The sequence below is a fragment of the Lampetra fluviatilis genome, chromosome 3 (genome assembly GCF_964198595.1).
Source record: "Lampetra fluviatilis chromosome 3, kcLamFluv1.1, whole genome shotgun sequence".
NCBI lineage: Eukaryota > Metazoa > Chordata > Hyperoartia > Petromyzontiformes > Petromyzontidae > Lampetra > Lampetra fluviatilis.
Window position 1 is genome coordinate 27,051,612 of NC_136277.1, and position 14,153 is coordinate 27,065,764.

Consider the following 14,153-nt stretch of genomic DNA (forward strand, 5'->3'; position numbering starts at 1 on the left):
GATAGGGACTCTTGTATAGAACAACATCGGGGCTGTTGATCTTCTCAATGATTGGGCTGCAGCTCCTTCGACTGTTCGAATCATGAACGATAACACGTGAAAGCAATGCGCGGGGAGATATCAGGGAAGAGAATGTGAAAATAGTCAGAAAGTTAGTTGGAAGATGCGAGTACAGCTTTGGATGATTGGATCTATCTGTGCAGAACTTTGAGTCATATTCTTTCATGTGAGTAGGATTTCTATGGGTGCTCCCATCTACTCCAATGTGCCACACACTCTTTAATAAAAATCAGCCGAACATGAATAAATATCCTAAGACTTTGTGAGGCTTTCCTGAGTAAAATGCATGGTAAAATAAATAATAATAATAATACAGTTTAAATCTAATTTGTAAATAAGGAAATATATGAAAAACAGCTAAATGATATTTAAGCCTTATGCTCAATTGAACTTGAGGTGACATGGCATCGAGTTTTCAGATAGCTCCCCATCTTGTATACATTTGTTAATACGTGTTTTGCATATCAGTGTTTTTGTTGTTTCTCTGAGTAATGATGCTGTTAACCTGTTATAGAGAGTGGGTGTGAATGGATTAGGAAACATTGTGGTTAAATTGATTTCATTTTTGTTTTGAAAGTAATGGGAGCTGAAGTGGCAGCTACTCGTCATTAGTTTAAGGAATGCGTGTTCATGCATTCACCACAGCCCAACCCTGTGGGCATCCGTAATGAGCTACATTAAACATTTAGAAACAGTTGCCTGCCTTCTGTTTGTTGCGACCGGTCTAAGTATCCAGTCCCACCTTAAACAATTAATGGTTGGTAATTGAAAAAAGAACCTTGTTAAAAATTGTTCGAACACCAGGCAATAAAAGAGCAATCTTATTAATAATGTACAGGTAAAACATATTCTAATTTGTTTGTGCAATTTATGTAACATGATCTCATCGCCGTTTTCTCCTCCCTCTCAGATTACTCAACAGTCAAGATGAGTCAGCAGGCAAGTTTCACAATGGGTCCAATGCAATGGAGACATGTACATGATTTGCACAGGATGGTGTGATTTGGTGGTGGCAGTCAGTGTGCGTGGGACGATGGAAGTAGAGGGGATGGTGTGGAGGGCTACGGAGAAGGGGTGGTGGCGGTGGGAGTTGGAGAGGGTGGGGTGGGAGTGGAGGGTGATGCGGTGGGAGTGGAGGGTGATGCGGTGGGAGTGGAGGGTGATGCGGTAGAGGAGGATGAGGAGAGCTACATCTGTGTGGGTGCGGTTGAGGGAGCAGGGATTTGGGTCGAGATGGGCAGTGCTTATAGGCGGAACCTGCTCCTCCCTGAGCAACAAATTAGTTGAGCCTGGAGGGGTTTTTTGAGCTACTAAAACTGTAAACCGTTTTAAAGCTGTCGCCTTTAGCCTCTCCTTTTTTTAGAACTGGTTTATCTGGCTCCCAAAGTTGAAGAGTAAGGCGATAGAGTGTATATGGTTCAAACGATGTTGACGGATTATTGGGGACATCAATACCCACCCAAAATGACTGCGAGAAGCTTAAAATGTTCTTAGGTTTTTTTCGGTAAAGTCACGTAGGTAAAACATCAAAATTAATAAAAATAAAATAAAATAAAGATCACTTGATGCAGCTAATCTGGCTGTGACGGTCCCACCTGATGACGGAGACTTGTGTTGCCTCTGAAACGTCGTGATCTTTATTTTATTTTATTTTTATTAATTTTGATGTTTTACCTACGTGACTTTACCGAAAAAACCTAAGAATATGAATCCTTGCAGTCACGAAAGCTTCAAATCTGGAAGCTTAAAATGATAATAGATTAATACTGATTCTTAAGCTCGCTATTAATGAATGCATCTACTCGCGTATGTGAAAATCGATGTGATGATTTCACGTGCGTGACCCCTGCAGCCACTAGTGGCCGCGAAATTTCCCAACCTGCACGAGGCAGCATGAAGTTCGGTCACACAACATACACGCCCCATAACTGACATGGCACGAAGAGGCCTTCTTATGGCAATGGAATGACAATGGTCTGATTTTTTTTAATTTTTTACTTATGAGCAGCTGAAATGTATTGGGCCAAATTATGAATTCCATAAGTGTTTAGTATATGCACCTTGGTATATACAACATAGCTTGCAGAAGTGTGAACCAGAGTTCACTTTGAAATCAGACAGTCATGCACCAGTAAGCATTACCAAACAAAAACTTTCTAACATATATGCGTTGTTCAGTGATTGTGCACAAATAGTATTCCCGTTGGTAAAACTTAAATGCGCAATTGGTCGACGTTATCCCTGCAGCCACTAGAGGCACTGCATTCGTCACAATGTTCCCCTCCTTTGCAAAGCCCAATTCACGTCAAGTCCCGGAATGGCAAAGTGCCCGAAGCTGCATTTTGCAGACTGAAACGAGGTGCTCTAATGCCCTCTAGTGTCTGGGGGTATAAACCCAGTAATCATGCAAACATTGGACCAACATTAATCCAACAACGTTGCATGTTTACTGGAAGAACACACAACAACAAAAACAAATACATCCACTTACAATACTAAACTTCATTCCTGCTCACACAATCTTTTCTGACGTATTCAACACATTCGTTGGTTCTTTCGGTAAAGTAACGTAGATAGAAAAATAAAAATGAAGTGAATAAATATTTTTAAAAAATGCTATCTACGTGACTTTATCGAAGGAACCAAAGAATATCAATTTTTGTAGTCACGAAAGTTCTAAGTCGTATTCAACACCTTAAAAGGTAACGTGAAAATTTGGCTTACTAATTACTCGTGTGTTAAAGATTTAGACTTTATTACCGATGGTAGCTTGAACAACAGCACGAATGTAGTTCAATCTAGTGTCAGTGCTGGATTATCCTCGTAGCGCAAGTAGCTACATATGCTACGGGCCCCGTACTTTCAAGGGCCCCGCGCTAAATGCTTTCAAGCTATCAATTCCGGTTCAGTGATTCTGCACTTGCTCTTACTGTAGTACTATACTGCCTTCAACGTTTATGAACGACTGGGTGTTTAAAGTTAGCGATTTGTCGTATTATCTTGCTGTATAGCAAATGAAAAAATGCAATAATTTTACTATGCAAGTAAAAAAATTGTGTATTAATATTTACGTGTTTTTATTTAGGGCTCCTTAATAACATATGCTACAGGCCCTGCACTAGCTTAATCCGGCACTGTCTAGTATACAGCCTAATAACTCATTTATCATAATCTGCCATTATGTGTAACCACTACTGGATGATGCCTTGCCCACGCTGTTGCCATTCCTCACAGTTCTGTGATGCCACAATCCACAATTTATATAACAAAGTACCTCACTATATTACAGTATGCTATTTATATTACGATTTATATGGCGGCACTGTATTCGCTTCACTCCAATGGGATGTTTGTGTATATGTATTCCAATCTTTGGGTGTTTTAACGCTGATTGTCTCCCCAATGCAGCAGTGCTCTGGATCCTGTTACCTGCCCTATGTCTATGGGCCAACAGTGAGGCCCTACCCCAACTTCAATGCCAACAATGATGCTGCTGCTCTGCAAAAAGCCATCACCACCAAAGGTGACTCCTCTCTTGAGATCTGTAGAGGCTACGTGTGTTGTCTATGTCAGGGGGTTCTCACCCGGGGGTATGCGGGACCCCTGGGGGAAACGTGGCAATGTTCCAGGGGGTGCGTGAAGTGATTTTTTAAAAATGTGTGAAATTATATCATACGCCAGAGTCGCCTGGTGAATACTCAGTTTACTCACGTATGAATCTGGCAACGTAAAATAACTACGATTACATTTAAAGCCACATTGTAACCTGGAATGATGTCAAAGACCTTTCTAAACTCACTGATCGCCAAGAATGGCAGGTTGCCAAGAGTAACCAAACGAGTGCGAACAAATGACGTCACACATGCAGAGCGTCCGTTGATTTTTTGTATTCGCTTACAGTTACTAGCTAGTTAGGAAACCTCACAAAATGAACAATTGGTTAAAATATTGATGTTAACTTTTCACACATTTATTTCTCAGAACCATGTTGTTGTGAGGCAAGTGGGTACTGAGTTGAAACAAAATTCAACAAGGGTCAAAGTAGCCCAAAAAGGTTGAAAACCACTGGTCTGTGTCATTATCATCATCATCAGTGATGGTCTATATCAGAATCATAATATTTATTTATACTGGAGAAATCCGATCAGCTATAAATATATTTTTCACAGATGTCCAGTCGGGGAGGGTAAGAACATTACAACAACAAACAGTACAAACACATTATAGTAGTGCAAAATACAAGAAAGGTAAACAAATCACCCAAACAGCACACACAAATACAACACTAAACCATCCACATCATACCAGGCAAAGCCCGCTGAGGTATTCATTTATTTTTCAGAAGCAACCTGGCCACAAATGATGGCTCAACAAAGTCGCCCAACATTTGGATATTTATAGTACCAAAATAATGTAAATAATATCAATGCATGTTGATTCTTAACGTGGAGGGGGAAACCGGGGGACTTAGAGAAAAAAATCACGCGACCACGGGGAGAGAGAGACACGCAAGCTCTAAATATACAGCAGGCGTCAGGGTCGGGATCGACCCCCCGACCTCCTGCATACCAGGCGAGGAAGATTACATCTCGCCACCCTGGTGGTGCCCATTTAATAAATACACATATCACCCAGTAAACGTGGAACGCCGGGGGTCAACGCTGAGCCCAACGGTTCCAACCACACGTGAACGCTGCGCATTTACTGGGCGCCAAGTTAAAGGTCTCCCCATACCATCGCCACCCATCCCTCATTATCCTGTGAGACCACAACCCATCTCACTCCTGCACATGGGCTTGATGTCATTGGTTCATTCCCACGATGGTCATCCCCTCGGGGCATGTACCTCTCCCATGGCTACGGTTCTATCACCAATCTCCTGCCCAAGCCCAGTTTCGCTCCATAGCCGTCAATAGTACGTTGCATTACATTCACGGATGCTCTTGCATATAAACATTGTCATTATTAAAATGAATCCTACATAACTGTGACTGGAATTAAAACAACACCTTCTTACGTAATTTATTATTTCGATTAGCTGTGGTGATGTAAAGTGATGTGATGGTGTTGCAGGTGTGGATGAAAAGACCATTATCAGCATCCTGACCAACCGCACAAATACCCAGCGCCAAGAAGTCATCAAGTCTTACAAGAACGCCACCTCCAAGGTGCTGTATAGGTTTACCAGCGCCTAATTTCAGACAGAGTTGTCTGGGGCTGAGCTCTGAAAAAAAAAATCCCCTATCCCCTTATGTGGGGGGGGGAGGGGGGTGAGTGAGGTCCCAGGGGTTGTGGGTTGGGTGGCCCCCAGAAATATTCCATGAGAAATTAAGCCCTGGGGTTTACCGTTATAGTAAAGACAAGGCTTGGGAATTCAACATTTGAGGGTTTACATCTGCATTTGCATTGTAATATATTCTTGCCATACTGCTGTGTATACAGTACGTCATCGACATTTTTGAAGGTGGGACTTTTTGTAATAATGAACAACAACAAATCGACAACATAAAATTGAATTATAAGGACAATGGCAGTGAGCGAGTGGTAAGACACCAGAGGGGATCTCATTTATTTGATTGCAGAAAAAATTATTTTCCAATGTTTGTCAACACAATTGTCAATCACCAACATTGCTTTTGCCAATTTGGAGATTGTATGTGGAAATCTGTAATATTTCTCTTGCAATTTATCGAATTAAGTCCATTGTACTTGACACTTTTTTTTTTGCATGACAATTTTTCATATTATAAATGAAAAGACAACGCAATCAAACTTTAGTTTGTTGAAGTAGCGACCATGGTGTAATGGTAAGCAGATTGGACCTGCAATCCAGAGGTCACCCGTTTGATTTGACCTCCTGGCACGGCACTAGAAACAATGGTGCAAGTTTCTTACACCCCCCCACCTCATCTCTGTCAAGCCAGCAGTATAAATGGGTGCACACCGGTTGGTCGATCAGCAGGCCGCGTGTGGTGAAGTGTGGTTACCCCCGGCTTTTCCAAGACGTCTCACCAGCGTCGAAGAGTAGGCCACTTACCCTGTAGAGCACATCAGTGTATGTCCTTCTGCCTACAATGGCACGAGCAAGCATTTTCAGGGCTGCACCTTCATCTTTACCCACCGTATAAACCCATTGCACTAATTTTGCGAGACATTCCTTTAAGCAAATGGCAGCGCACAGACATGAACATTAACTTATATAACAGTAATCCTAAGTGCGCAGTCTTCACGTTAACATAGGATTGCAGACCTTTCACTCTTACATTCACCTTTTGCGCTCACATAGAGCGGAGCTCCCGACTGCCGCTTCATTCTATTGTTTTCCGCAGGACCTTGCAACGGACCTGAAGGGTGCCCTCTCCGGACACCTGGAGACAGTCATCCTTGGACTGCTCATGACTCCAGCCGTCTATGATGCACACATCATCCGGCAGTCCTTGCAGGTGGAGACCGAGGGCCCCGCTCGCTGCACATGCACACATGCTGCAATGGCTTCTGGTTGCCGAACGAATTCATCTATATGGTCGCATTCATGGTACACAAACCGCTCGCCACAAATGAACCACAATACCTCGCTGATCGCGTCAAGGAGCACAAACCATCACGCGAACTCCGGTCATCCTCGCGGTGGCTTTTGGTTAACCATTGAACAAAGACGGTCACTGCATTGCACATGTTCAGATGCAATTATGTGGCCATCTGAAACACTCTTCTGATATTAGGAAGCCACTAGAGCTTTACACTTTCAAATCTGGATTGAAAACTCATTCTTTAGAACTGCTTTTTGTGTTTAAGTGTGTTGTTCTTCCCCCACACCTTCGATTAGCATGGATGGCTACGTACGGTGTGAAAGAAGTTCAACATACATACATATCGGCCCCACTTGTTCTGGAGAGCGATCACCAATACTTCAAAATGAACTAATAATGTCATCCGAGTGCGGGTGAATAAAAATGTATTTTAAAAAGGCCACTCAGTTCGTTCAAACTCGTTACGCCACGTGTCAAAAGCTGGAAAGATTTGGTTCTCATTACCCATTGCACTTGTGAATGAGCCTTAAACTAATGTTTGAATAATTTGCATTTCAAGTAGACCCTCAATTTACTATCACTTCGCATAGCCCTAATAACGATTATTTTTTAATATACAAAATGAAATGATGCTGTTATACTAATATCGGCCATTGGAAACATCTTAGATGCTAAATGAAGATGTAAATATTGCATTATGTGTCTTGGCACTTAGTTATTTATAAAAAAAAAATTGCTCAAAACAGCAGTGCCAGACAATGGCATATAGCGATAAAAAAATTGCTTGTGTTTAGAAATAATTGTTCTGTAAACGTATAAAAAACAATAACCTACGGCCTCATATATGAAATCAAGCGCAACTCTGGAAGACAATGATTTGTAATATATTTTCACTGATTGCTATACCGTAGTTTTTTTTTACATAAGCATTTATTAAAATACCTTTTAGTGTTGTGTTTGTGGTGCTATCGCTGTGCAGTCCTGGCCACACAAGTTTCCCTCTTGCAAAGGGTTGGCCAAAACAGGAGGTGCTTGCTAACAGCACTTGCCCCAATCGTCTGCGCACGCCATACGAGGCTCTTTGTCTTTGTGTAATTTCCAGAAAGTGAAGAGTATTTAAAAAAAAACACACAAATCATAAATCACGTTACCGCTATTTGAAATCCTTATCGTCATTAGGAACGTTGGTCATACGCCCAAAGAGTGAGTGATGGCTTGACATTGTTGTTGAACGTCGCAGGGGCTGGGAACGGACGAAGAATGTCTGATCGAGATGCTCGTCACCCGCGATAACCTCCGGCTGAGAAGCATGGCAGTCGCCTACAAGTCCGGTGAGTGAAGTGAACGGTGCGGAACCCATTAAATGCGTACGCACGTCGCTCATCGCGCAGTACCTTGGACATTGTCAGAGGCGAATTAAACATTGAAGCTTAGCCGATTTTATATATATTAATGTATAATAATATATTTATTTAGAACATTATATATAACTTATAAATATAAAGGACATGGACAGAAAACTAGTACATTTTTCTTTGGCTGATTAGACCGATGCATATAAATACCGTGCTGTGTTTAGCAATACATTATGTTGCTGCTTCGGTGAGATTTATAACACGTACAGTATATTCAAGGGAAAAGCGTACATGTTACTTGGTAGGTTTTCTGAAAAGGCAATAGCCAGTCTGGAGCATTGGAGACCCAGATGCATGTTTCGCTCTCGTGATGGCTCATCAGCAATCCATCGTTTTCCCGCGATGCACTCCATGAGGGTGACCGGTACACAAGTAGCCTGTGTGTTTTCTGAACAAGGCGGAGGAATGTTTATTCACACGTACAGCCCTTTTTGTAAGCCCACTTCTGGATTTGGGTCTCCCCCCTCCTCCCCCTGCGATGCAGATTTGCAGGGTGTTATTTGACCATACTTCACCACACCGGTCAGTGCATGCTAGGGAAGATGGGGAACTACGCTGCATATAATCACAGAATAACAATGAATTGCCTTGCCCTCTGTGCAGCAACATACACAATAAAAATGGTATGGAATTCACCCCCTTAACGCCCAACTCCCACCTCCTCCCGGTGTTTTGATGAATTGTCATGATTCGGGATCTCGATCGATTCAATTCGAAGATCAGAACCGTGACATTGTGGTGAAAGTCACGCCTCTAGTGGCTGCAAGCTTTACGAGCATCCGTTACATCCAACATGTACTCGTCGAAACACGGCGATTCTTAACAAGCGCAATTTCATCGATTGTATCTTGAGATTAACAATTCATATTACGCATCGTTCGACTGTTTGTAAACAATTGTATTCATTCAGTAGCCTCCTGTAGGTTTCTCCAAACGGTTTTCGTTGCCCCACCAATTAAAATCGGGCATTTCTTGTGACGTCAGTACAGCACGACGGTGTGGAGATGGTACGTTATCTTCCCAAAAAAATCTTAAGACTCTTCGTCTCAACACGAAGCTCCCCTGACGTTATATTTGGGAACAAAACCAGCCCAGTGCATCTGCGCTTGCTGCTGCTGCTGCTGCTCAAAAAGAGTGGTAAACATGCCGTAATGCTCCTCGCTGGAGTTGGGATAATGCGTGCCGAGGTAAGTGGGCAAATTAATCAAGGGCATTAAGTGATATAGTCAGAGGGGGTGCTCCCACGCACAACAAACCATTTATGAGGACCGCAGTGCACCAGGGCAATAAACAAACATGGGTCGAGGGTGGAGAGGGGTAATAGTGTCGCCTGTGTTTACTGTGATGTGGATGTGCATCGTTTTCCACCAGCAAGATGACTGCAGCCTGTGGCAGGCATTCGTCACAAATTCAATTGTATGCGTGCATTGGAAAGCAAATAAGCAGTTTTGTCTTGCAAGTACTCTTTTTTGTTATTTCACGGTCTGTTTTATGTCTCCTGCAGAGTTTAAATCGGACATGATGCAAGACATCGCTAAGGAGACTTCTGGGGATTTCCAGAAACTTGTACTGGCCCTGGCGAAAGTGAGTTAGCTGTGTTAATCAATCAGTGGAATAGTTGAATGTCCTTAATGCTATATTGTACCATGTGACGCACTCTACTTTCGCTCTAGAAGTGTGTAATTCAACGAAATCAAACCAAAGATGCTGATTTGTATTTATTGTTGTTAACCCCACTGCAATGTAAAAGCATGACTAAATGTGGAATTGGTTTTCCATTTCCTCTGCTGCAGGGTGCCAGGGTTGAAGACTCAACAAAGGACCATGACTTGGTCGACGAGGATGCCAGGGTAAAGTGGCAATGCCTGTTGAAGCAGCATTGTGTATTTCCCCATTGCAGTCGTCTCGTTATGCAGCACTCTCATGTTTTTTTCTCTCGTGCGTGCACAAATTAAAAACGTTTCCGCATACACGGCGAGACAGTGGGCGCTAACATCTCCGGGTCTGCTTGACCTTTGGATCTCATCCTCGTACTTTTGAAAATTACACAGAGCGGTGAACTAGAGAATTGATGCAAGGGACGCGCGAGTATTTAATGAAGACGACGGAGACGCACGCACGCACGCACACGCCGTTTACATGTTGACATCTGAATATGTGTGCGCAGGAGCTGTTTGAAGCGGGCGTTAAAAGAAAGGGAACGGATGTGGGAAAATTCATCACCATCATGTCCCAACGGAGCTTCTCTCATCTGAAGAAAGGTGCTTTCATTTGACACAATGTTAATGAAATGAATGCTTAGGGCTTCGTCAGTAGCGGGCTTGTATATTGAGACTTAGCCTGCACCGTGCAGGCCGGGGTTGGTGGCTCATGCTGAAATCATCGTGTGTGCATGTGCATGCGGTGGTGTAGCGGTGAGCGCTACGCTGCACTATGAACCCGGCGCCTCGAGTTCGATTCCCGCTCACGGCAAACACCAGTGACAATTATCTGAACCAGTCGTGGGCCTCCCCTAGGTCGACTCGGCCTCAAATTAATACCTGGTGCGGTGTGTTAACATCGCCACGAGAGAGACAAAGGCGGTCGGGCGCGGTGCTGGCCCCCCTCGGGTGCCGTACTGACCTTCATAGGTGCTCGCTAACAGCACTTGCCCCAACAGTCTGTTAGAGGCTATCTGGGGGATCTTTGTCCTTGTATGACATCCAACACGCACAGTTGCTAGGTGACCACTCGATGATAGAAGGGCAAGTGGGATGCCAATCTATCGGTATTGATTTTTAAGTGTTGTCACCTACGCGTGTAACACTTTGCCCCCCCCCACCCCCGCACCACATCACCACATCGCCACATGCCCCCCCGTGATTTAATGTGATTCTTTTATTCTCCTTTTTACTGTCACTCACCTGCCTCTTATATTTTCAGTTAATCTGGCTCATTCATCCTATCAACCCATAGGCACGTTAACAATACGAATTGGCATATAATTTCATAAATAATAAAATAATTTTCACAAGTTAATGGTGGTATTTTGGGCTCAAGAATGTTGATCAACTAATTGGCTAAGCATCTCAAAGTATGACCCCTCATGCTCAGGAAATCTCGAGACTCCGTTGTGGCTTTCAAGGGGAAACGTAAAGTATATGGAGAATAAAAATAAGATGTCCGTTCGTAAAATGTGATCATTCATTCATATTTTAGAATGCAGCACATGTGAAAGCAACCAGGGGATTTGAAGTTGCAAACGTAGCGTGTTGTCATTGTCGTGTTTTCCCACCTCGTTTCAGTGTTTGAGGCTTACAAGTCGTACTACCCCGCCGGCATTGTGGAGAGCTTTGAAAAGGAGGTGGGAGGTGATCTGCGCAACGCTTTTGTGTCCCTAGGTAAGGATCTCTCTCTCTCTCTGTAACGTATGTAAATGAAGTTGTTGGAACTGATAAAGCCAGAGCGGTGTTTATTTGCTCTGCTGCGATGTTCGTAAATGTTCCGTAGGTAGGATGAATGGGATGCTGCCGTGGTAAATTGTTTAGCAAACAGGACTTGCAATCCAAGAGGTCGCTCGTTGGATCTCCTGGCGCAGCAGTTAAAACGAGGGGCGAGTTCCTTAAGTACCCACACCTCTGTCCACCCAGCACTGCAGATGGGAACACCACAGTTAGTCGATAAGGAAGGCGTGTTTGTTGGGGTAAAGTGTGGGTGCTCCAAACGCTCTAAAAACATCTGCCCAGTGTGGATGAGAAGGTCAAATACACACCCTAGACTCTATAGATTCTAGAGTCGAGAGGTGTGCCTCTAGAGGTACATCTAGTGGAGGCTCTTCCTTCAGCAGTGGCGTTAGCAGGAAATTGCAACGTTGCCCCTTTAGTAGTAACCATGCCATGCATGTTAAGAAAACATGTGATATTTTCCTTTCTGTTTTATAGCCAAAGCCATCAATTACACGCCTGGGTTCTTTGCTGAAAAACTGAACGATTCCATGAAGGTAAAACACTGCACTTGTATGAAATATACAGATTATTCACGTGTACACATTTCCAATAAGTTGTGTTTACGTGCATTCGTGTTTACATGTTGACATCCACCATGTAACAAATGCATAGCATGGTGTTGAAATATCAAGCAAGTTGGCCACTCATTGTTTAATTGTTCAATGCCACTCTTAATTTTAAATGCGTTGCATTCCATCGTTATTCGTGATATGTTGACAGCTCCTAACATGCTTGTAAAATATTAGATTATTGTAATTAGTTTAAACTACATTTTCAAGTGAATATTGATCTCATCTGCCATTTTTAAGCGATGGACACAATGTAAAGAAACCTTATCCTTAAACGATGAGAAAAATTTTTATTTATTGTTCATTCTAGCATTCTCGTCAATATTTTCTAAAAGGCCATTATTCATATTTTATGCATACACACATTAACATGCGCACAAAATAAATACATAAAAATCCATAACATTTTGTACATAAAATGGTACCAAGCGTACTCTCTCGAATCTATTCCATATTTAACACATGACCTGCAACACAAAAAAAAAAGAATTTGTTCTATCACAGCAATGCGCACTCTCAACGCACAAAGACTTGCTCTCATAGCGAGCCTGGTATAGCTCGTCCAAGTGTGTGTGCGCGTGCGCGCGCGCTCACCTTTGCAGAGTTTATACGTTTTTGCCCTCTTATTCATCAGGGTCTGGGGACCAAGGACCACATGCTGATTCACATTATGGTGTCTCGCTGTGAGCTTGACCTGCTGCACATTCGCACCGAGTTCAAGAAGAAATACAAGAAGTCTCTCTACTCCGCCATCGCGGTGAGCTGTGTGTGTGCGCCTTGTGTGTGGGTCGGAATGCCCAGCCGCGCATACTTTATTTTAATTAAAAGCTAATTTTAGTCATGTGTCAGTATTGATTTCCATTTTGAGTTGTCAGTCGTGACCTTTTTGTGGCCAGACTGTATTGTTTTGCATCAGTGATTGCAGTGTACGGCCTATGGCTGTGTTTACTGTGGTGGATTCATGTAAGATAGCATTTTAAAAGCATAAAATTGGTATTTTTTTTATTAATTAATTGTGGGTTTTTTTCGTTGCAGAGTGACACCAAGGGGGACTACGAGGTTGCACTGTGTAACCTGTGTGGTCAGGATGACGTGTAATCATTTTATTGGACACCGTAAATGATTCCTCATCGCCATTTGTGTAAAATCAGCCGGCATTGCTGTTTGAATTCCCATTTTTATGGGCAGAAACCCCAACGAAATGACAGAATGAACATGACATTAGGTTTCGGCTTTCTCTTTTACAATCTGCTTCATTGTAGTATTGGAAGGTAATGCTATCTTTGAGTGTAGTTTTAGTGGCCTAATCGCAGTTCAAGGCAAATACTTTATTGTCTCTGTGTAGCTTGCAAATGTTATCTATAGGCACAGCGTATTGTGGGTTTAGTGTAACGAGGTGTATTTTTTTGCAGCTGTTTTTAGGCATCTTCAATGCATATTCTTTGGGTTTTTCGGTAAAGTCACGTAGATAGGTTCCAAAGAAATAACAAAAAACTACGACGTTTCGATCGCAACACAAGCGGTCGTCATCCTGATGATCTATCTACGTGACTTTACCGAAAGATCCAAAGAATATGAATTCCTGCAGGCACGAAAGCTTTAAGTCAAGATCTTCAATGCATTTACACAGACTACTTTTAGAATGTTAATTTAGTTACAGGGTTTTATCTGAAAATCCATTGTAGAATCATGACAATTTTCTGCGCATTAGAAACTGTTAATGTAGGTGTTGAGGGGAGCACATTAGGACATACATGGGTGAGGATGTTTCGTGCCAATATAATTTTTACTTTACCATTTATACCTAACAAAAAAAGTGTGTTGGTTTTCATTTTCTTTCAAGGCTGAAAATAAAACAATGTTGCAAACGAAACATTGGGTTCCACTTGTTTACATTCTTGTATATTAGGAATCTGTATAAGAGTATTTTTTTTAAATGTTGCTGTTTTATCCCATGGTGCTGGGGGGGGGGGGCGATGGCGCGGTGAATCACGCGCAACGCTACGAACCGGCTCTCCTGAATTAGTTCCTGTCCTCCTGCCCCCAAACCAAGCCGCACTGCCCAGCTGTGGTGAAGTATGGTCAAACAACCTC

At 42.7% G+C, this 14,153-nt stretch overlaps 1 protein-coding gene across 1 annotated transcript; it reads left to right on the forward strand.

The window, feature by feature from the left end:
- The first annotated feature begins 987 nt into the window (after window positions 1-987).
- LOC144950169 (annexin A2-like) lies at window positions 988-13,925 on the forward strand. The gene is made up of 12 exons (XM_078880243.1): window positions 988-999; window positions 3,469-3,583; window positions 5,134-5,228; window positions 6,390-6,503; window positions 7,831-7,921; window positions 9,510-9,589; window positions 9,799-9,855; window positions 10,173-10,266; window positions 11,290-11,385; window positions 11,926-11,984; window positions 12,694-12,816; window positions 13,095-13,925. Exons 1-12 carry the CDS (start codon window positions 988-990, stop codon window positions 13,155-13,157), a joined length of 999 nt encoding a protein of 332 aa, XP_078736369.1. The 3' UTR covers window positions 13,158-13,925.
- The last annotated feature ends 228 nt before the right edge of the window (window positions 13,926-14,153 follow it).